At 37.3% G+C, this 23,722-nt stretch overlaps 5 protein-coding genes across 5 annotated transcripts; 3 read left to right on the forward strand and 2 right to left on the reverse strand.

Moving 5' to 3' along the window:
• Window positions 1-544: 544 nt before the first annotated feature.
• Window positions 545-721, forward strand: K441DRAFT_584419 (uncharacterized protein; the record flags this gene model as incomplete). The annotated part of the gene is made up of 1 exon (XM_067644546.1): window positions 545-721. A coding segment is annotated over one exon (177 nt), but the record flags the coding sequence as incomplete, so codon positions are not given.
• Window positions 722-7,977: 7,256 nt separating this feature from the next.
• K441DRAFT_667779 (uncharacterized protein) lies at window positions 7,978-8,154 on the forward strand (the record flags this gene model as incomplete). The annotated part of the gene is made up of 1 exon (XM_067649897.1): window positions 7,978-8,154. A coding segment is annotated over one exon (177 nt), but the record flags the coding sequence as incomplete, so codon positions are not given.
• A 101-nt stretch (window positions 8,155-8,255) lies between these two features.
• On the reverse strand, window positions 8,256-8,719 carry K441DRAFT_667782 (uncharacterized protein; the record flags this gene model as incomplete). The annotated part of the gene is made up of 2 exons (XM_067649898.1): window positions 8,256-8,651; window positions 8,674-8,719. A coding segment is annotated over one exon (189 nt), but the record flags the coding sequence as incomplete, so codon positions are not given.
• A 9,155-nt stretch (window positions 8,720-17,874) lies between these two features.
• Window positions 17,875-19,146, forward strand: K441DRAFT_681176 (uncharacterized protein; the record flags this gene model as incomplete). The annotated part of the gene is made up of 1 exon (XM_067651441.1): window positions 17,875-19,146. The coding sequence occupies one exon, from the start codon at window positions 17,875-17,877 to the stop codon at window positions 19,144-19,146; it is 1,272 nt and encodes a 423-aa protein (XP_067498854.1).
• Window positions 19,147-19,274: 128 nt separating this feature from the next.
• On the reverse strand, window positions 19,275-19,484 carry K441DRAFT_584477 (uncharacterized protein; the record flags this gene model as incomplete). Its single annotated transcript, XM_067644549.1, has 1 exon — window positions 19,275-19,484. A coding segment is annotated over one exon (210 nt), but the record flags the coding sequence as incomplete, so codon positions are not given.
• Window positions 19,485-23,722: the final 4,238 nt, after the last annotated feature.

Here is a 23,722-nt window from a genome sequence, read left to right on the forward strand (position 1 = left end):
AATGCAACAATCTTAGATGTATTTTTTTAAATGGACCTCTTTATGCACCACTTTAAAAATAGCTTAGTAAGGTATATATATTTAGAGGGAATATATATAGGCTAATATCATATAATAGGAAGATTATAAAGAAGATAAATTCTTCTGTAAGCGGATTAAGGCTAGTTAGGAGGTATTTAATAAATACTACCTAAAGTCTAATAAGTCTCCGCTATATGCTGTAGCAATTATTCTTTATCTATAATGTCGTACAGAGTATATTAAAGCAAATTAGAGTAAGAAGTGGTAAAAGCTAGCGCTTAATATAGTAGAGCAACTTTAAAACGAGTATCGAAGTCAGTATTAAGGCCCCTAGCCTTTACTATAAGCATTAAGTACTATATTATACGAGAAGGCCTTATCTAAAGAAGATCTTAATCTATATAAGTAGCTTATTAAGAACCTTAATAAGTTTAATCACCTAAAGAGCTAAGATAAGTATAAGAACTATATTGCCGAGAACCTACTTCGTATTAAGGTTTCTCCTCTTAAATAGTGGTGTTAAGATAAGCAACGTAAGCGTTGGCCACAACTCTTATTAATAGCTATTGATATTCTATTAATTCTAGCTATAAGTAATAACCTAGAGCGGGTATTTTTAGGAGCACGTTGTACGGTTTTATGGGAGCGAGTAAAGCTTAGGGTTAATATAATTAAGATACTTAAATGCTTAAAAAATTAGAAGTAGAATTAAATGGCAATAGAAGAGTTCTAATAGAGAAGAGTTAATCGTACGGATAAGAAAGGAAAAAAAAAAAAAACTTTAAGCTAAATACAGAATAGAATAGAATATATATACGTATTTTTTTATACAACACATGATTATACGCTCCTTCTTTATGCAGTACTTTACCTTATTTAACCTCTTTTCTTTCTTTATCTTTAACCTAGCTACTATTTACCACTACGACTAGTTCTAGCTCATCAGCTACTATTAAAACGTAAGTATCCTAGCTTTATATAAGCATTGCCTAAGCCTCTAGCCTTACTAATATACTCTTAACTACCTGCCTTATATAAGTGTTAAGTACTAACAAGTGAAGTAGTAACAGCAGCACTACTACCACAACCACTACTACTACTACCACCACTACCACTACTACTACTAGTTCATTAACTACCAATATATAAGTATTCTTACTTTATATAAGCATTACTTAAGCCTCGCCCTTTACTAATCTACCCTAGTTGCTTGCTTTATACGAATACTAACATATATATAGGGCCCTTATTCTCTAGGATGCCGCCACCGCCGCCTAAGCCCTTACTGCCGCCGCCCAGAACCCCTAAGCCCCCGTTCTCTTTATAGGACAGCAGCAGTTGGCCCTATATATATATAGTCTATAGGGCCGAGCACTTCTAGCCCTTCCTAGGCAGGATATGGTGTTTGTGCGTGGGAGCATTCACCTATATCAGATAGGAATGCATCAGCCCTTGTATATTAACGCCATTCTTATACAATCTCGTGGAAGAGTAGTAAATTAACCTTACCAGCGGTGCCGCGGCGCTATATTAGGCCCACGACCCTTTCTATTATGCCGTTAGGCTAACGGTTACTTTAGCGGTTACTGCGCCAATTATAAATGGCCTAACTATACTAGTTAGTACACCGTACAAGACGGGGGTGATGATGCACCTGCGCCGGCTAACCGTAGCTTGCCCCTAGCAGGGGGAGGGGGGTCTGGGATAGCAACAGATCCTCTCTTAATAGAGGATAATGAGCCTAGGGCTACGGCCCAAAATGCAATTATTTTAGCTTAGGTACGTACAAATTTTCTCTCTTATATACATTAGCATATAGCTAACTATTGGGATTATTGGCAGTAACCTGCATATACCTAGGTAGTTAAGGGTGTCTCTAGCACCTAGATCTGATCTATACCTCTATATAGTATCTAAGATAAGTAGCTATATAGCGAAACTAAATAGATTACTATGTACACAGTTATATTAGTTTAATTTATTTTAATGTTGCGGAAATATAATTTTCTGGTCTATATTGGCCAATAACCTAATATTAACTAATATTTTATTGGCTAATAAGCGATATTGGATTTACATCATATTTGCTTATTTTCGCCTAGCCTGTTTATAAGCAACCTACTTAACTCCTTTAAGGAAGGGGCGACCTAGGGGATAGGCTTTATTAATAATATAAACCTAATTATATACGGGCTAACAGCCGTAGAGAATTGCAAAACGCTAAAGAAAGCTTATAACACCTATATAGAATAGGCAAGACAATATAGAATCCAATTCTCACTAGAGAAGTACCAGCTAATCTATTTTATAAGAAAACGTAACCAATCTGCAGATCTCTAGCATATAATTCGCATTTAAGGCTTTAGGGGTTAGCTAGTTTAGGGCCTAAGAGTATTAGGAGTATAGGTAGACAGTAAGCTCTAGTAAAGCGCATATGCGGCCTAAGCGGCCCGTAAGGGCTAAGCACAGTATATCGCATTATCTAGGATCGTCAATTCTATATAGGGCCTATGCTTCTAGAGGTCACGCCTACTATATATAGCAGTTGTCCGGCCAACTATAACGTATAGGTCCAGTATTTGGGCCATTAGAGAATCTAAGAAAGGCCCCCCTAAATTACTTCTTAAACCACTCTAAAAGGTCTAAACAGCCTACCTCTAGAGTATAATAGGCGGATATAAGCAAACGGCTACAGCACTACTTAAGAAGGAAGCTAATATTCCCCCCCTACAACTATATATTAAAGCCGCAGCAATATAAAGGGCGTAAAAGGAACGCAACTCTAATATTATAAAGTATATTAAGATACGCCTAAATAAACTATAGAGGGACCCTAGGGCGCCTTATAGGAGAACAAACNAANAACCCNAAAGTAGGGAAGATATATTAGAGAAACAGGTAAAGAAAGTAGAAGAAGAATAGTACTGCTCTAGGGCCCAGGCCTATATAAAGGAGGAAGGGAGACGCATAAGAGGCCAGCAAGGACAATAGTAAGAGAGAGAAAAGAGCTAAAGTAAAGTATAAAAGAACGCTAGGAAACTAACTACCGTAATATAATACTGGCTAGACTAACGCTAGAGAGGCGTATAGGAGTTAAAGGTATAGAGGTTAACTAAGGCAAGAAGAACCTAAGCCGTAGTATGGTTAACGCTATAGGGGGTAAACACTTTAGGGCTCCGAGAAGGCCTAATAAAGGCAGAAAATATAATAGCAATACTCTTAAGAACAGAAGTAATAGGACTAAAAGACTAGCTCTACTAGGTAGGTGTCCTAGTAGGTAGCCCAAAATACGAATGTGGCTGGCCAAGATAAACACCAAAGTATGTAATACTGCTATGCCCCTTACATACTAACTAAAAAGCAATGCTCTTAATAGCTAGTATAAAGAACTATAAGACACTACTCTTAATATAAAAAGGCCTTAAGGCGGTTACCTAGTAGCTTATTAGCTAAAATATACTAAACCAGTTCCGGGTTGTAAAGGAAATAGTAATAAAAGGTAGGGGGGCAAGTAATAGGTGCCCCCTAATAACTCTATAGTAGTAGAGTAAAGTTTACAATACTAGCGCGTCTGTAGGCTTATTACAGCAGCAGTAGTTCCTAAAAAGGTTAAAAAGTAAGGTAGTAGGAGCACTATAGGTAACTTATAGGCGCCTCGCAGGCGCCTTATAGGCGAGTCCTATAAGGCGGGGAGATGGATTACAGGGTTTTCTCAAATAGAGTTTTCTCCCTATATGTATATAAGGAGTAGTCCGCGTGGGCCTAATAGGGATCCAAATCGGACGTTAAGCAATGAATTATTATTATTAATATATTATATTACCTTAATTACATATTAAGGAATATACAGTTAGCTTTTAAAGTCGTTAAGTTAGTTAACTGCGTGTTATTTAACTTTTAAATATGTTAAGCTGGTTAACTGCATATTAATTACGCGAAACGCGTTAAACAAAGTCTACTTAAATCTCAGCCTATAAATATTTTCCCGATGTTATATAACCCCTCTTTTAATCTAAGGCTACTTTCTTTTTATCGCCTTCCTTAATCTTAATCTAATAGTATACCTATCTTAGATCTATCTTTATTCCATATATTGTTAATAAAGTTACTATAGTAAGTAAACTAACTAGATTGTTTAGATTAAGGCTCCCCTTAGTAAAATAAAGCTATAGATTTAATTAAGCAATTATACGTTAAATATTATAATAATAAAGCTATAAATTAATAAATATCGACTCTGTCGTCGCCTAATACAATCTATATATTCTTTTTAGCAAGGTCCTTATATGCAGAGCGGTATTTTATATAGAGATACTTTGGTAGAGACGCGTGTTAATATTTTAGTATTTGCGCATAGGATACATTTATGTAACACTTTAACGGCGTATAGGATAAAGATTTATATATTACTATTTAACTATTAGTAGTTAATATATAGCCTAAGTTTTCTATTCTTTTTTAGTATAGATAGTACTAAATATTATACTAATAACTACAATAGTTAGATATATCTCTTTTATAGATTAAAATTAACATTAGACTAGTTTCTGGTTCTAACTCTATCTTATAGTCCTATACTATACACTTTAATAGCTTTTTACTATACTTATAGTATTTCTTTAACAATCTTCTTATACTTCTTAATCTTACATAGGGAGAATAGTAAGAGAAAAGATACTAGAATAGTAGAAAAACAATTAGCAACAAAATAAGGGTAAAGGAAAACACTATATTAGGATCTATAAAGGAAGCTATTCCTTTTCTCTTAAAGCCCCTAAGAATAGATACTCTAAAAAGCTATAATTAGCTTTCTTCCAGTTAAAGCTAGGAAAAGGCTACTTTAAATCCTTTTCTAAAACAATATAGAAGGGCGAAGAAGGTAGATGCTTTAGGGAATATAACGCTTTATAAACCCCTAAACATTTACTACTAAACTACAGCCTATATAGAGAAGAGAGAAAGACAATGCAAAGGTAACTAGGCTTCTCTCTTTCTTTAAAGAAGTTATTTTATATAAGGAAAGAAAGAGAAGCGCTTTTTCTATTCCTAGATAGGATAGAGATAGCTCTAAAAAGTAGCTAATAGTAGTAGGATCTCTAAGAGGAGGTAATATTTACTAGGCTCCTAGTGGATAGATAACAGAGAATAAAAAGATAGAAATAAATTATAAAAGGATAGGTATAGGCGCTAGGATCTATTATCTCTTATAATCTTTTCTACCGTTTTTATTACCTAGTAGTTATTAGTAACTTAGTGTTTTACTAAAGAGCTGTAAACCCCTATTAGGGGTTTATAAACTACTAGGCCATAGTTACTAGTATATATTAAGCTGCCTAGCAAGGATATATATAAATAGAGCCATAGCGCTATAGCCTAGAGGCTGTATATATAATATTATACGTAGTATAATATAACGGATATATATAAATAAATAAAAGGCCGTTAAAATCGGACTTTGTACCTGTACGTGGTGACGGCTACAAACCTAGTCTTCGAAGTTTAGATCTAGAGCCAACGCAGAGACGTTATATAGCGTGCGGACAAGACCTAGTGGTGGTTGTGGGCGTTAAGGGCGGTGGTGAAAATTTTTCGGATGGTGAGATCTTAAAAACCACTACTGTTGGCCCTCTATAATACGATAACTACTACACTGTTCTATCTAGGGCACCTATACGATCCAACATAGATAAGTAGTTTTCGATAATATCCCCAAAAACCCCAATAAAAAGCATTAACGACCTTATATTAACGAATAGATAAGCGCGAACGAATAAATAAGTAAATATACGGCCCCTTCTAACCCTTAGGGCAATCGCCCGCAGAGCATACAGTTACTTACCGTACTACTATAATACTACTAAAAGGCAGCTGGATAACCCCGTACGGTTTTCCTTATCTCCTCTTAATGGAGTAGTGCCCTTAAAGAGGGCTTAGTGACTAGGGCCTAGGCACAAAAGATACCTAAATATACACACATATATATCCCACTTTCGTCTTTTAGTATTAGGATAGTAGAACGGATAAATCCCCCTTACGCCTTTAATAGGCCTTAGGGGGGGGGAGGCAAGGCGTATTGGTAATGGTTAATAAGAGATAGTATATAGGAGGTAGTCAAGATATAGGACACAACTATAAGCGTACGGCAATCGATTAGTAAGGCCTAGCTAAGACGTAGTAAACCCTAGCTTTAGATAAGCTAGAGAAGGAAGCAGTAGTTCCTAAGGAGTTTAAAACATCTAAGAAGGACGTAGCTATAGGCCTGTAGGGCCGCACTACGTGCAAATATAGCAATTCGGGGTTTTTTTTATCCGACTGAGGTGGCTTATAGGGTTTTTCCTTTCCCTAACTGCAGGGTTTTCTTTATATAAACTATAAGTTTTCCCCCTATAACGGAGTAGTCTGCGTAGGCCTAGATAGGATCCGTATTAGACGTTAATTAAAGAGTTACTACTAAATAAATAAAAAAGTATCTCTTTAGTATATAGCTTAAGCTTCGCTTAGTTTCCTTATAAGTTACTCTAAATTAGTACTATACTATCTTAGTTATTTATTATTTATTATACATTTTTATATTTTAAATTTTAACCTAATTAGTAACCTAATTAATCCTTAGGTTATATTTTTATAACTAATATAACAGAATCCCCCGGGAGGTATATATCCGATAAGACGGTAGGAGGTTTTATCTATGTCCCATCTATGTTCTAAAAGACACAGTCAGACAGGTTAGGGGTAAAAGGTTTTACTAGCGTCTCGGAAGGGATATATAGGAAGTTAGTTCCCCTCTAGAGAAGAACTAGCGATTAGTCTTTAAATAGAAGTGGTTAGAAGCATTTGTCCTTTAATACGTGAAACTTATTCTACCTTTAACTTACCTTTAACTTACCTTCTACTTACCAGTAACACTGTTGATTAGATAATCATACGTTCCGGTTAGGCTGGCCTCTTACAACTAAGGTATTTTTAAGACTACCTTATTCTTTCCTAATAGTAGAATATTAAAAGATATAATAACTAGCCTCCCTTTAATAGTTATTTAAACTAGTTCTATTTTAAGGTTAACTATACCCTCTTTATAGGCGGTTAAATCTCTTAAATTTATTACTAATAAGTATAAATCCTTCTATCTATAAGGTAACCCTATTTTTTTTTTAACTATTACTAGTAATATATAGTTCCGCGTTACTACTATCTATTAGCGCTTTAAGCCTCTAATCTTACTACTTAATTTGTAAATTTTAGTACTATCTTTAAAATCCTTTAAGGATATAAGCTCTATTACTAGCTTATTAAAATTTTATAGACATCCCTTTTTCCTAATTACTAGCTTAATTCTAGTTATAATTAGTTCTCCTTTAGTTAATACTTCGCTTTTTTTTTATAAATAAAAAATACCATAGATAAGAACTCTCTAGGTATTCCTACTACTATCCCTCTAAGTATTCTTTTAGAAGAAATCTCTTTAAGTAAAGTATAATATCTCCGCCTTTATAGACTTTTACTATTTATATATATACTTAGTATTTCTATACTTTCTTTTATCTAGTACCTAATATATCCTTATCTAGTACTTTTATTTTTACCTTTAGTGCTTTAGGTTAACTTAAGGTTTATCTTCCTTATTAAGTTTAAGCTTTTATTTTAATAATCTAAACGTTATAAAATTGTTTGCTAGGACTAAAATACGCTAATTATTTCTCTAATTTTCTAACTGTTTCTTTAGATAATTTAAAGATATAATTAAGGCTCCCTTAATATAACATATACGTTATTCCATAATAGCTTAGTTTAGTATAACTTATTCGTCCAACTATATATAGTAGTAGTATAATCTTTAATTAACGTCTAATACGGATCCTACTGGCCCACGCAGACTACTCCGCATAGGGGGGAAAACTTATATATTTACAGGAAGAAAACCCCTGCAGTTGGGGGAGGAAAAACCCTATAAGCAGCCTTAGTAGAATAAAAAACCCCAATTTGCTATGTTTATATATAGCAGCGGCCCTACGGGCCTATAGCACGTCCTCCTCTATAAATATTTTAAACTCCTTAGGAACTACTACTTCCTTCTCCAGCTTATCTAAAGCTAGGGTTCACTACGTCCTAGCTAGGCCTTGCCGATCAATCGCCGTGTGCTTACGCTTATTATTATTCTCTCCTATATCTTAACCGTCCCCTATATACTATCTCTTATTAACTATTGCCATATATACCTTACCTCCCCCCCCCCCTAGAGCCATTAAAGGCGTAAGGGGGATTTATCCGTTCTAACTACTATAATACTAACAGTGGGATATATTGTATTTAGGTATCTTTTATACCTAGGCCCCAGCTAGGCCCTCTCTAAGGGTCACTACTCCGTTAAAAGGAGATAAGAAAAACCGTGGGTCGCAATCCAGGCTATGGTAGTATTACGGCAGTAATAAAATGGCGAGTAACCGCATGCTCCGTAGGCGATCGCTCTAGGGGTTAAGAGGGGCCGTATATTTGCTCGCTGCTCGTTTATTCGCGCTCGTTCATTCGTTAATATAAGGTCGTCGATGCTTTTAATTAGGGGTTAGGGGACGTTGGATTCCATCTTATATCCGCGAGGATTACACAGGGTTAAATAGGAGCGTAGCAGTTGTCTACTATAAAGGGGGTAACCGTTAGTAGTGGTTTTCGAGATCTCACCATCCCATGTGAAAACTTTTCACTACCCCCCACAACATTTCGACTACCACCACAACGACCTCCTACCCGCAGCTGTGCGACGTCTCTGCGTTGGCTCTGCTGAGTCCAAAGACCAGCAGGTTCGTAGGCCTCACCACGTATAGGTGCAGAGTCCGATTTCGAGGACCTCTAACTATATATAAAAACCTTCCTAATTATTGTTATTTCGCTATTTATACTACTTTTAGTTTAGTTCTATAAGCGTATACGATCTTCCAGTAAGGAAATAGCGCCTTATTACTACTTTGTAATAATCTATAATATATTATTTCTTCTTGCTCTAGTTCCTATAGCTATTTAGCTCTTAGTATACCTATCCTTAACCTATTAGTAACCTTCTATACTATTACTCTATACCTTAGGTAATCTAGTAATCTAAACTTTACTACCCCTTAATTTATTCTTTAGGCCCTAGTTAATTTTCTTTTAGCTTCTATCTAAAGAATAGGTCCTTAAGATCTTTAAAATTTTTAATTATAGTATCGCCTTTTTAACCTATTAAAGGTATACCTTACTTTCTTCTAGTTTAGTTCTAATTTATTCTTTAAAATATTAAATCCATAGAATACTATATCTCTTCCTTTTCCTATTATAATTTTTTTTGATTATTAGCTCTTTACCTTTATTAAGTAATAAAATAGTACTAGCGTCTTACTTACTTAGACTACTTTAGCTACTCCTCTTTCTATCTTATAAAGCGATAGATATCGTATCTAATAAAGCCTTAATCCCTATTATTAAGTTATTATCTTTAATAATACATCTCTAAGGTCTATATACTCTTAATAAGTTGCCATTATTACCTCTTTATCGCTATATTCCATATTTATTCTAAATAGGTTTATTAAATCTTTAGGTATATCGGTTCTATATATATATATTTCCCGTACTAGAGTCTACCTTACTTATTATCTAATTCTTATATCCCCTTAAGTTCTTCTAACTTAGGCTCTTATAGCTAATAGCTTATACTATACTTATTACAGCGACTTAGTTAATTAAGACTTTAGCACTATAATATAACAAGCGTAAGCCTATATTGTTGGTAGTCTATAAACTCGGATATTAAGCTAAGGAGGTAGAGAAAAGGATATGTCTATATATATAGCGCTAAGTCCTTAGCCAAACCCCTAACTAGGTCCCTTATCTAGGTAATATTAATAGTGCCGTTATAATACTTAGTGTCTTTATAAACTTAGTATACATTATAATAATAAAAGGTAAAGTATTTGATTAAATACTTCTTTATGTCTTTTAATATTTCCCTACTTTCTAATATAGTTATAACCTTTACTATATTAGTACTTTAACTACCTCTATAGTCTCTAATATAATATCGTTATTTACTATAGAGTCTGCCTAAATATCTTCTACTACTAAGATCGCTAGTTTAGCATTTACTCCTTAGTTCTTTGATTATTTAATCCTTCGCTCTTTAGTTTTTATAGTTTTTATTTATATATTTTAACTCTTATGTTCCACTAAAGTCTATTAGTTTAAATCTATACTATAGTTTAGATACCTACTATTATATCTTCTTTATATGCGTTCGGTCCCTAGTAATTCTCTACTTAACTTTTTATTTTAGTAGAGCTGGTTATCTATCTTAATTACTTACTTAATTAGCTCCCTTATATCGCTTAAATCGCCTATTAGTATTGTTATATTTTATACCTTTAGCTTTAAGCATCGGCAAAATATTGTCCCCTATCAATGGCCTCAATGGTCGGTTGTTGTCGTAATTGGCGCGCAGTTGAGGGCATTTGGCAACTCGACTGACTAGCCTATATCGTGTTTTTTTTTTTTTTTAACACGCAGCCTGCGTGCAAACTGCGCAATTGGCAATTTCGTTAATTTGCCTTTTAACTTATAAAATATTAAAGTTTTTTAAGTCCTATATTATATATACGCGTATAATACACGTATAATAAGACTCCTCTTTGGTAAACTTTTTATATTAGGTGATTTTTTTTATAGCGTTGCTAGGGGGCTTACTAGAGGCTAAGCGAAAATAGGAAAATAAAAAAATCTGTTAAGTTACGCGCAGGTTGACTGTCAATTGCGCCAATTGCGCAGGCTGCGCGCAGGCTGCGCGTCAAAAACGTCAAATGCATTAACGACGTCAGCGGCGTCGACTGCAGCCGTTTGGCGCCCAATTGACCTAATTGGCAGCATTTGATTTCACTTGATGGGTAGTTTAAACCTTAGCCTGCGAATATTTTCCCGATGTAAGTCTACTAGTAAATCCTTTTTAGTTTTAAATATATATACCGCGCCTCTAGATTAGTAGTTACTAACCTGTAAGTTTATATCTCCGTAAGATAGGGTTTAAATAACTCTAGTGCCCTCCCTAATAGGAATAACCCTATATACGCTACTTAATCTACTAAATTTACTAAATTTACTAAATTAGTTCCTTTATATCGAATCTTTAGTTATATCTATATAAGGAGTCCTTTTAGCTTATATTTTTCGCCTATAAACTGTTTAATTAATAGTGTCTTAATCTTTTCCTTCTTTACATCTATAAGCGATTTAATAATTATTACTTAATTATTATTATTAATTCTATTTATCGCCCGATTCGGTCCCTATTCTAGGTCCATACAGGCTTCTACCTTCTATATAGGAAAAATCCCTAATTAGGGGAAAACCTAGGTGTATCCTTTTAGCTAGTCTTACGCGCTCCACCTTCGCCTAGCCTATATATCTTTGTAGTTTATTTGCCTTTTATACTATGCTTCTAGGGTATCTTAGAAGATCTAGGGGGTAGTAGGAGGGTTAGGTGGTTCGCCTGCGTGTCGCCTTTAACTAGGCGGGGGTATCCAGTCCCTAAGGGGCTGGAAGGGGGCGTATCCTCCAGTGTCCTCCTATTGGATCTTATATGCTGTCTAGAATTGCTAGAGGACTCCTTAGCTTATTAGCCATTTTGCCGTTATATATAGGCCTCTACTAGTAGAGAGCATTTAGGTAATATTATTTATGCCCACCCTAGCGAATAGCTAGTCTCTAGCTATGTGGTGGTTGCAAAAGAGTAGCACGTGGCGTACTAATTGTATAGGCTATCTGCACGTATAGTGTGGTATAGTTTATAGGACATGGATACTTACTAGCTATACGTTTAGCCCTATTACCTTTATCCGTAGTAAAAAGCTAGCTATAAATTCTGCCTTTATCTGTCCTTTGTATAAGGGAAGAGTTAGTATTATCTATAGGGTATTCTACGTGGCTGCTCTCTATATCTTCGCCGCCTTCTTCTAGCATTACTTCCACTCTATATCTACCCATCTTGCGATATATATAGTCGATCTCCACCTATATTAGTAGCCTCCTATCCTCTATTGCTATAGCGGTGCTCTACTAGCGTGGCGCCAGGTCTCTGCTTAGTGTTATAGTAGCTCCTATATTTCTTATTCTCTCTCTACTACTTATAGGTATAGGGCCTCCTAGCTTATATACTTAGGCGCGTTACGCCTCTAATAGGACCTTACTCCTCTCTAGTAAGGCCTTACTTCGCGTATACGTTTTAGTACTTAGTATATATCTTTCTCTACTAGGTGTCCTTATACTATAGCTGCTCTTTATATAGCAGTTATATCTATATAGACATTAAGTGGTAGTACTGCTGCTTCGCGTTCTATTACGGCACGTAGTGTCCGCTTATATACTCCTATAATTTTACGTAGGTATTGGTTCTATAGTTTTTCTAGTGGCGCTAGGGAGCTTTTTGCTATTAGCTTGCCGTTTAGTCTAAGGCCCTAGATCTAGGCTCCGTATAGCATTATTAGTCTTACTACTACCGTATATAGTAGTTGTGTACGTCTAAATAATAGTCCCTAGGTTAAGGCTGTAATTCATAATACTACTACAAATGCTGCTGTACCCCTAGTGGTTGCCTTTGTAATGTATACATTCCAGTTTAGTTTAGTGTCCACCTAGACCCCTAGGACCTTAAGTATAGCTTCCGGCTTTGCTTTGCATCCCTAAATACTTACCATTAACGCTAAGTCGTTGTTTACCCTCCTTTTCCTTATAAAATGGATAAGCTAGTATTTATCTAGTGCAAATTTAGCACTATATCGTTTTGCCTATACAATACACCTATTATATACCTAATTTAGCCTAGTATAGTTTTCTACTGCTGTGTTTCCCTATATAATAAGGTTTATATTATCTATAAAGCCTAGGGCTACTATTTCCTAGTCATTATTAAATATCTCTAGTAGCTTAGATATAAAGAATAGGAACAGGATTGGCGATAGGGGTAATCCCTATAGAATTCCTGTGCGTATTAGTATTATTTTACTTTTATATCCCTTAAATACTATTTTAGTATTACGCCCTGTTAAGAAGGATTAGGTAAACTTAATTATCCATTCTAGGAGGCCCTTCTTTCTTAGGATTTATAGGAGCCTCTTATAAAATATATGGTTAAAGGCTCCGCTTATATCTAGGCTTAGTATAGATACTATATAGCCTAGCCTAACTTGCCACGCTGCCTAGACGCTAGAAGTAATTAGGGAGATAACTAATAGGGTTAATCGCTTCTTCCTTACGCCTATTTATATCCGTAGTAGTAGCTTATATACTTCTGCGGCTTCTTATATACGCTCTATAACTATTTTTTCTAAGAGCTTTCCTAGCGTGTTTTTAAGGGCGATTAGTTAATAGCTTCCTAGTAGAGAGTAGTCCTTTTTATTTGCCTTTTATAGAACAACTATAGTTATTACTTTATAGCATTCTGGTAGCTTGCCTTTATATAGGCAGGTAGTTGCAATATTGGCTAGTGGTATTATTAAAGCTTCTAATACAGCTTTAATTGCCTTATTTAGGATCCTATCTAATCCTACTGCTTTCCCATTAGGGAGCTTCTATATAGCGTCCTTTATCTCCTTTATTATAACTATCTGGCTTATCTTTAAAGGTATAGGGTCTTCTTAACTGCTAGTGTCCTATAGGTCCGCTTAGACTACGCCAGGGAAAAACCTCTTTACTAGTATTTTCATTTTTTCCCCGTTATTATTTATGTATTAATCCTGTTCTGTCCTACGGAGTGCAGGTAGGTAGGGATCTCCTAGCATTTTACTAACTACTTTTCTACTCCACTTTAACATGCGCCAGAGGCCTTAGTTATATGGTTTAGTAATATCTAAGGTAATTTCCTCTAGGAATTAACGCTAGCTATTTCTACTTTCCTTCTACATTGTCTTCTTAAGCCTATTCTTTAGGGCCTTATAGCTCTATTAGTAGTAGGCCTCGCCTATTACGCTATACTATCGCCTCGCCCTCCTTAAGCTTATAAGTAGCTATGCTGCCTTTAGCAACCACTCGCGCCGAGCATATTTATTAGGCCTGGCCTTTAGGTAGTATTCCTCTAGGTAGTTACTTATAGTCCTCTAGATGTCCTCTAGCGTTGCTTTAGGGGTTACTGCTAGTCTATTATTAATTTCCTAAAAGTATTTTTCCTAATTAAGTGTTTTAATGGCGTATCTCTGGTAAGTTTATAGCGCTAGGATAGCAACGTCAAGAGCTATCCGTATAGGTATATAGTCTGCAGTTAGTGCCTATATATCTTCTAGTCCGCAGAATCCTAGTTAGTCTGTAAGCGCTTCTTATATAAATATAAGGTCGATTATGCTCTCTTAGGTTCCTTTTTTCTATATAGGTTTACTAGTTAAGGTAGTTAAGATAATATCTTATATTACTAGTTTATTAAGTAAGTAAGTCGCTTATACTTCCACTATAGCCTATAGTCCTCCCTATACTATATAGTATATATTAAAGTCCCCTAGGACTATTATCTCGCCTTCTACTAAGTTAATAGTTTGTTAGAATAGGCCCTACGTAGTTATCTAGGGTTTGTTATTACTTGGGTTATAAACATTAATTATACTAATTTAGCCCCTCTCTATAGCTATTTATAGTTTAGCTATATTAGGGCTAATAGAGCGGTAGCTCCACGCCTATATATTAATGTATTTGCTAATTAGGAAGCACGCATAGGTAGCCGGGTCTGGTTTATATAGGAGGTAGTATCCTTTTAGTTAGTACGTTTTTTGGGTTTACTTATTAAATGCTAGTTCCTATATTGCAATTATCTAGTATTTCTCTAGATTTAGACTATTAAATAAAAGGCGCGTAGCTCTATAGTTTAAGTATCCGCAGTTATATTAAACTATTATTATTAATTTTATAGTAGTAATTAGTCTAGTGACTTACTGGCGCCTTCCCTTTATATCTAGGGCGTCCTATCTAAGATCGTTATAATTAGGATTCTCTACTAGAACGGGTCTTTAGCGGCGTTAGTGCTGCCTTATAGGCGTCCTATGGCCCGTTTTGCTGCTAGTTAGGTAGAGGGTATTCCTATTAGGGTAAGTAACCTAGATCTCTTTCGCTATGCAATTAACCAGGTTCCGTTATTTATATTATTTACCCTACTTATCTCCTTCTCCTTATAAGCGTTTCCCTATACCGTAGCTATATTCCAGTATAGTTTAATACGTCTTATTATAGTAGCTTCTAGGTATACCTAGTAGGTTTTACACGCCATCTTCTGCCATACTCTATATCCTTTTCCGCAGTTTATATATCTATCTCCCTTATCCTTACGGCAGTCCTTAGTGTTATATACGTCAGCGCATATCCCACACCTTACGTCCTTCCCACATCCGCTTTAGGTATACCCCCACTATTAGTATCTAAAGCATTATTAAACTTCTACCGCGTAGTAGTATAGTCGGGCTTTATACCAGAGGCTATCTATAACTACTCCTTTACGGGCTACTATAGCCTATATTTCTTAGGTTAGTAGGTTAATTATTAAGGTGCCGCGTATTTTAATCCTTTAAGGCCCTAGTGTCTCCCCTATATATATTATACGCTCTTTTTTATATAGCTATGCGATTTTGGTTATGGTAATCCCTAGGACTAGTTTTTTAGTAGCCTCCGTAATCCTTTAAATAATCTATATATTTATAGCGCCTTTCCTACTTTCCACTTATATAGTAAGAGGTACCCTAATTATTTTAACTGGGAAATCCTAGCGGAGAATCTTGCACTTAGGGGTGTCTCCCTAGGTAAGGGTCTAGTCCTTTACCTCCTAGTTAGGAAGCATAACCTTTATATCACCGCTATATAGAACCCTTACCGCCACTGCCTTTGGTATATATACTTTAATTAATATAAGGATCTGTTTCGGGTCCGTTCCTACTACTATTAGTATATAAACCCTAACTGTGGCTCTTACTAGTGCTACGTTAGGTAGGCGAAGGAGGGTCGCCGGTTAGGCGCCTACTACGATATTAGCCTATAATAGTTTTGCTACTTATGTTATTAGTAGTTTCTACTCTTTTATAGCGTCTTTAATGCGCCTAAGCCTATCCTCTACTATATTCTGGTTCCTATTATGCTTTATCTAGAGTTCCCAGGTAATTTGGCCTGCTTCTTAAGCTATACGCGTTACCCCTACGCGTAGGTGTTTATCTTCTCCCTTCCCTAGATTTTTCTTAATGTCTTTTAGGATGTCTATAAGTTTCTGCCATTTCTGGTCGGTGTCCTTTGGTTGTTGTGGTTATATCGCCCTTTATTATGTTTGTTGTTGTGTCACGTTTTCCTATGCGGCGCCTCCCCTTCGAGTCTACTGCGACCCCCCAGGGTCGCGCAGGCTTTCCGGCTGTGCTGTATACATTGGTTCTAGGGCATAATATGCCGTAGATTTGATTGGAAATGGTTATTTCTTTATTAGGTAGGTGGTAGGCGTGTTCTGCTGCTATAGCGGCTTCTCTATTACTTAATTATTATTCACTTATACTATAAAGTCTTTAAGTTATACTATTGTAAATACTTATAAATCGTTAGCTTATATACTAGTATCTCCTTCTAACCTTAGTTACGTCCATACTTTAGGTTAGTATCTTATTTAACTTATATATTGTAACCTTAGTAGTAAATATATTATAAACCTTTATAGGAAATACTATAATAGATTTATTAATAGGCTATATATATAGGTAAATAAAGTTAACAAGCTTAATAGATAGAGCAAGTGCTTAATAGATTAACTCTAATTATATTCTAAGATTTAATATGTGGGGCGTACCTCGTACACTGCGTACAACGCGTACAACGTCACCTGACCTTATGTGACTCGCCTACCACTTGCCACATTGTTCCACTGGTTCTATCGTGGCCCGTGCTACGTCCCGTAGCTCGTCTAGTTCCTGATAAGTATCCGTAACACTTCCAGTATAAGGTCCGTAACACTAGAGCTCCGACCTTGCCTGGAGCTTCGGCGCTCCGATCTGGCCAATTAGAGCCCGGCTTGGCGCTGGCTTGGCACCGATAATAAACTTTGACTTTCTACTGTGGAGAGGTTGGTAGGGAGGCTCTACGGTAGGGAGGCTCGACGTAGATTCCTCACGAAAATCGAGGTTTCATCTAACGTAGGTGATAGCATTATGACGGCGATAGGGTTATGACGGTTTGGAACTTCAGGACTAGCGCATAGACAATATTTGGGTGCCAAACCTGCAAACCGTCATAACCCTATCACCTACGTTGCGCATTATGTACTATGTATCCACGCGATAGTGTAACGTTCGGGCGGACTTTGAGGGGCCGATATACATGGCGTAATCTTAAATTCTATTAAGTATGCCTCTTACTTTATCCAATCACTTGATAAAAAGAGGTGTCAATACTTACGAAAGTAGGCGAAAATTGATAAAGTGGGGGACTGGAGGGGAACATAACCTCAACAACAGTTCAACAACAGCTTTTCATCCTCCAGCTCTCATTAAACGATCCGGGAGCTGGACTAGGGAGCTTAAGGTCCATCTTCTCATATTTCTTTTGAAGCCACCTCAATCTCCATCGCTCGTGCTTTCTTACCTTCTTTTGCTGCCCGGGCACCGCAGCTGAGACTTTACGGTTCATTCAATGACACTTCGACTGTGGAAGCGTCATTGTGTTTTATGATTTAAAGCGTTGGCTTCCATTGGACTTTAAAATATTAACTGTATCTTTCCTTGCTGTACTATCTCTTTTCCTGTAATATATAATTTCTGCTTTCTTCCTTCATCTGACGTAATATCTACCAGCAAGACATCAAAACTGGAAATATTTCTCTGTACCACAATTATGACTACATTCACCAGCCCGAGCCTGGGACAGCTCTCCAATTTGCCCCTCGAACTCCGCTACCAGATCTACGAATGTCTGAATGAAGACTACTGCTTCCAGGTCCTGGAGCCCGTCTCGCTCTTCGACAGTAATCGACATGATCCCTGCATCCCGTCCGGCATCTCCCGCGCTAGCAAGACAATATGGTACGAAGTCTCAGAGCTTCTCCACCGCCAACGGCCACGCATCCTGAAAATCCGCATCTGCGCCAACGGCTGGCGGTCCAATTACCATCCCTCGGCCTTTCGTGACGACTGGGAAGCGCCCGACCTCTCACTTTTCAGTCAACTGGATATCGCAGTACTACCACCGCCCCTTGAGGATCCAGCCCAAGCACTGCTCATACGCCGCAACATCATTTCCTTCGTCGACGTCCTCGGCAACGCCTCAGCCCTACCTCCTACCAACCTCTTCTTCGGTGACGACAGTGCACCCTGGGAAAACCAGAACTTCAACCGGCCGGCACTGCGCAAATCGCACCTCCCCGCCAGCCCCGAGCGGCTCTCCTCCCGCATGACGCTAGCCCTCCCCCTCGCGCTCTCATTCCTGCACCTACGCCACGCCGCCGCCGCCACCATCTCGCTCCCGGCCGCCCTGCCCCGCGCGCGCCACACCGCCCTGCTCGCGCGCCTCACAACTTCCATGACACTGCACACGCCCTTCGGCGCTGATATGCACGCGCTGCCGCCCCCAACGCGCTTCGACGACGCCGGCGTCCCGCTCGACGAGCTGCTGCACACGGACGCCGACGTGCTCGCCGCACGGCGCATCCACGACCTCGTGCTCGACAAGCTGCTGGACGAGATGCCCGGGCCAACGGCGAGTCGGCTGCGCGCGGAGCGGCGCCGCGCGTGGGTCGCGTACGGCGTGTGGTTCGGCCTGCGCTTTGCGCGCCTGGAGCAGACGGATGTGGGGCGCCTCTTCAAGACCAGCGCTGAGGGCGAGTATTTGTGGGTCGAGGAGCTGGGCGCCATGCGCGATCGTGGGCGGCGGAGGTGCAAGGAGCAGCGCGATGAGGACTGGAAGGCTGAGAAGGCGTGGACGGTGGATGGAGCGCCGGTCGGGGTGTCGTCGGCAGTGTGTCAGTGTGCGGAGTGTAAGGCGGGGGCGAGGAAGGTGGCTGGAGATGAGAGTAATCGGGATGGAGAGGGGTGGGATTTTCCGGAGCATTTTTCGCTGCTGAGGGTGGAGAGGAGTGATTTTGCGAATGTAAAGAATAGAAGTGATTGAATGTGAGGTGGCAGAGGTTGAAGTTGTTTGGTCTTGTCGCTATTATGTATTACTCCATGACATGTCCTGAAACGTTCTTGAGGTTCAAGAAAGGAATATCGTTGAAACCAGGAGAGTAGCCAACTAGCCTAACAAAGCATGAAAAATCGCTGAGAGCATTTCCCGGCTCTTTCCAAACCCAAAACTTCGCCATCCATAAGACCATGAACGTAACATTCACCTGCAACTTTGTAAAATTTGCTATGTGGGCGAAGAACGACAGGAAAACTGCACCTGATGAGAACAGCGATAACGTCTCCCGGTTGCGTCGCTTCGGGAGCAAGGCCAAAGTACCCAGCTGAGTAATTATGAGTCTCTTCCCGGACAAAGATATGACCGTAAGACGCAAGTTGGACAAAATATACTCCAAATCTTTGCAATCCGTTGCGTATGTGGGAAAGAAATCTCTGAACGGATGATTTAGGATGGAAAGCTTCTCATCGGCTTGGCGGAACTTGTGATATTCATGATAGACGCTACTTCATACACATCTTTCCACCCAGAGTTGTAGTGCCATTTTTCTTCTGTCCAGGGTATGTCAAGCACGGAAATGGCTTTGCAGTTGCGAGGATGATCTAGGAGTAGAGTTTTGGAAAGAGCGCAACGGATCAGGTCATTTTCACCATAATCACCATTATCATATTCACCGTAGTACATGGGTCATCCAACTTAAGCTCGGTTGGTTGAGTGATGGTGTTCGGTTCGGAATGTTCCGACTGATACCGATATTCCGGAACATTTCTGCCTCCTTCCGGAATGAGTCTCGCTTCATACCGGTACACGCCTCATTCCGGAACAAATCCTCCTCAAAGAGGAACAATTCGTATACCGCTTTAAGAGGTTATATTCCGAAATAACTACGTTATTCTAAAAAAGACCTAGTACTATATAGAGCCTTTTAATAGAGCCTTTTAATAGATTGAACTATCTCTATAAGCTAATTATTTAGTAAAGTATAGTTATAATATTTAGCATAAAGAGTAGAGCCGCTATAATAGCAGAATACGCCCACCAATCCTCTAATAAAGAAATAACCATCTCTAATTAAATCTACGGCATATTATGCCCTAGAACTAATATATATAGTATAGCTAGAAAGCCTGCGCGATATAGGAGGGTTATAGCAGACTTAAAGGGTAGACGCCGTATAGAAAATCGCGATACCATAATAAACCTAATAGGGGGTAACGCAACTACAATAACCAAAGGGCAACGACTAGAGATAGTAGAAACTTATAAACCTTCTAAAAGATATTAAAGAAGATCTAGGGAAGGGAGAAGACGAATATTTACACGTAGGGGTAGCGCGTGTTACAGTACTAGCAAATTGCCACAGATTGCCGTAGATTGCGGCTATATGGCGCGAAGATCGTATAAAATATCGAGCGGCGCTACTCTTCTTCTCCTTCCCTTTCTCTAGCTTTAGATCCTTGTTTATAGACAATCCAATCGTGTAGGCTTACACATCCCTCTTGCCGTGCTTGTGCCTTAATTAACTAAGTCGCTAATAGCGTAGGTAGCTTAATAAGTAGGCTAAATCGCCTAGGAGCTTTAGATAAAGTATAATAGAAACTAAAACGCAGTAAAGGATAGGCTTAGATATATTAAAGACGCTATAAAATTATAGAAAATGTTAATAGTATAGGTAGTAAAGATATTATAAGCTAATATTATTATAAGCGCCTAACTAGTAACTCTCTAGTATATACCTAGTGTAGTACCAGTTAGAGCTATAGTTAGGGTTAAAATACTAAAGGTAGTAAGCGTAGAACTAGAATAGATTTTTATATTAATTAAAGTATATATACTAAGGCAGTAGTAGTAAGAGTCCTATATAGCAGTAATATAGAGGTTACTCTTCCTAACTAGTAAGTAAAGGATTAAATAATTACTTAGAGAGATACCCTTAAGTATAAAATTCTTTATTAGGACTACCTAGTTAAAGTAATAAAAGTACCCCTTAATATATAAGTAAAAAGTAAATAAAGCGCTATAAATATATAACTTATCTAAAGGGTTATAGAGGCTATAAAAAAGCTAGCCCTAAAAATTACTATAACTAGGGTTATATAGCTTAATAAAGAATATAGGGGAATTACTAGGGTTCTAAAGGGTTAAAATACACTATACCTTAATAATTAGCCTATTAACCTAAGAGATATAAATTATATTAGCCTATAAGTAAGCAGTTATAAATATATAAATTACGGTAAAGAATATAGGGTATAATATAAATTACGGTAAAGAATATAGGGTATAATAGAAAATAGTATATAAAACCTACTAGGTATACTTAAAAGCTACTAAAAAAAGGTAAGCCTAGCTATACCTATATCATAGAGAAATATATATAAGGAGAAGGAGATAAGTAGGGTAAATAATAATAGGTAGATAGTTATATAATAGAAAAGAGCTAGAGTACTTACCCTAGTAGGAGCAGTATTTACCTAATTAGTAGTAAAATAGAGTATAGGACGTTTATAAGGTAGTATTAACGTAGCTAAAAACCCGTCCTAGTAAAGAATTCTAACTATAGCGGCTTTAGATAAAATGCCCTAAATATAAATAGAAAACGTTTATAAGTTACTAAATAGGTTATAAAAGGGTTAATAATAGTATAATATAACTATTATATATTTAGGGGGGTTCTTTGGCGCGGTTACGACCTGGATTAATACGAGGTTAGGGCCACCTTTGCTAATAACGCGCCCGAACCCCATATGAGGTCGCATAGCGACTACTCCCAAATACCCTCGCATGCGATTTTGGGCGAAAAGGTATATAATTTAAGTTTAATCAGTACTTCTAGGCGGTCGCGTAATGTTGCTTTAAATTTAAAATACTTATTCTATAGTAATTAAAACGCCTTAATATCTAGTAGCCGGGACGTCTTAATATAGAACTATACTATAGTTACTTATTAGGTAAACCTAATATAAGGGTACTTTTAGTCCCTTACTCGGCTTACCTACTCCCTACTATATACCCTAACAATATGCCTTATACCTAAGTAGATAGTTATATAGCTGTAAGGTATAGGCGACCCTAGGGCAATCTAGGGGTAACTCGCCTATAAGGTATATGCGCTATATATACCTAAGGAAAACCCTTCCTACCTTATACACAGACTCCTCCTTTTCCCTTAAGGATTCGTTTCTGTCTATACAATATACCTTATTATTCTATTATTAGACTTTCTATTTATATCCTTACCTTATATTTAAATCCTTACTAATCCCCTTAGGAGGATAGCCGGTTTAATTTTTCTATAATACCTCTAAAAAGAAAACCGACGCCTATACCTAATAATAATACGCTAGCAATATAACTATAAAACGCCTTAGGATCTAGTATAGACGAAACCGCTAGAAGTATACTAGTAGTATTTAAGCCACCTTCTAAACCTTAAAATAATTAAATATCTATAAACACTAGAGATTAGTTTAACTTATATACCTAGGCTTAATAGGGGCTTAGTAAGGTTACTAGCGTCCTACCTAATACCGCTAATATAAAGGAGCTAGATAAGCTAGCTAAGAAAATAGCTAATTTACGGAGTATTATTAATTTAATAAAGCCCTCCCGTTGCCTCTTTAATAAAGAGTATAAGTTACGTAGCAAATGTATACACTAAACAAATCTTAATGCCCTAGTTAAGAAGTTACTACCTAATATTAGCGGTACTACTTAACAGCATTTTAACCGGTGGATTGCCGCAGTTAAGAACTAATTTAAGGTTAATAACGCTAACTATAACTACAAGAAACGCACGCGCTAGGCTATTAAAGGTCTTATTTTTAAAATAAAAAAAAGATAATTACTTAATTAGTTTATTACTAGTTAGGTATTAAGGATAAGGGTCCTTTACTATAGGATAAGTTTAAGACTATAGTTTAAGACTAGATTAGGAACCCTATAGTAAGACGCTTTAATAACGCTATAATATACTATATAGCTATTATAAAGAAGAACTAGAGGTTTAATGTCTTCCTAGCCTATATATATAGCTTAGAGAACCTCTTCTTATATACCCCTTTTATTAATCCTAAATAATAGGTAGACTTTTAGTTCTTATATCTTCTAGCCTACTTATAAGTAAAGCTCTTCTACTAGAACTTTGCTTAATAGGTAAAAACTACTAAAAACCTCTTTAATAAAATCTGCTGTATAGAGCAATTGCTTAATACTATAAAGCTCGCGGAAGATTGTATAAGTAGTAGCGGTAAATTATTACGTATAAAGCGCGGTTATAGTATAGGCTCTATAGAGTTAGGCTTAGGGAATAAAACCTAAAAAGGGTAACGCTTTAAGCAAACTTCTAAAAAGACTACCTAAAAGCTAGATAGCTTAGGGGACCCCCTAAACGCTAGTACTATATAGGCGAGTTAAAGGACTATAGGCGGCTACTATAAGGAATACTAAAAGTAGGCTAATAAAGAGAAGTTAGCTTAGGCTTTAGAAAACCTAAAGCCCTAATAGCGTATCTCTCTTAACTATAACTAGGGCCTAATATAGAAGGAGAAAAGAAACGCATTGT

Source organism: Cenococcum geophilum (genome assembly GCF_001692895.1).
Source record: "Cenococcum geophilum 1.58 unplaced genomic scaffold K441scaffold_57, whole genome shotgun sequence".
Taxonomy (NCBI): Eukaryota; Fungi; Ascomycota; class Dothideomycetes; order Gloniales; family Gloniaceae; genus Cenococcum; species Cenococcum geophilum.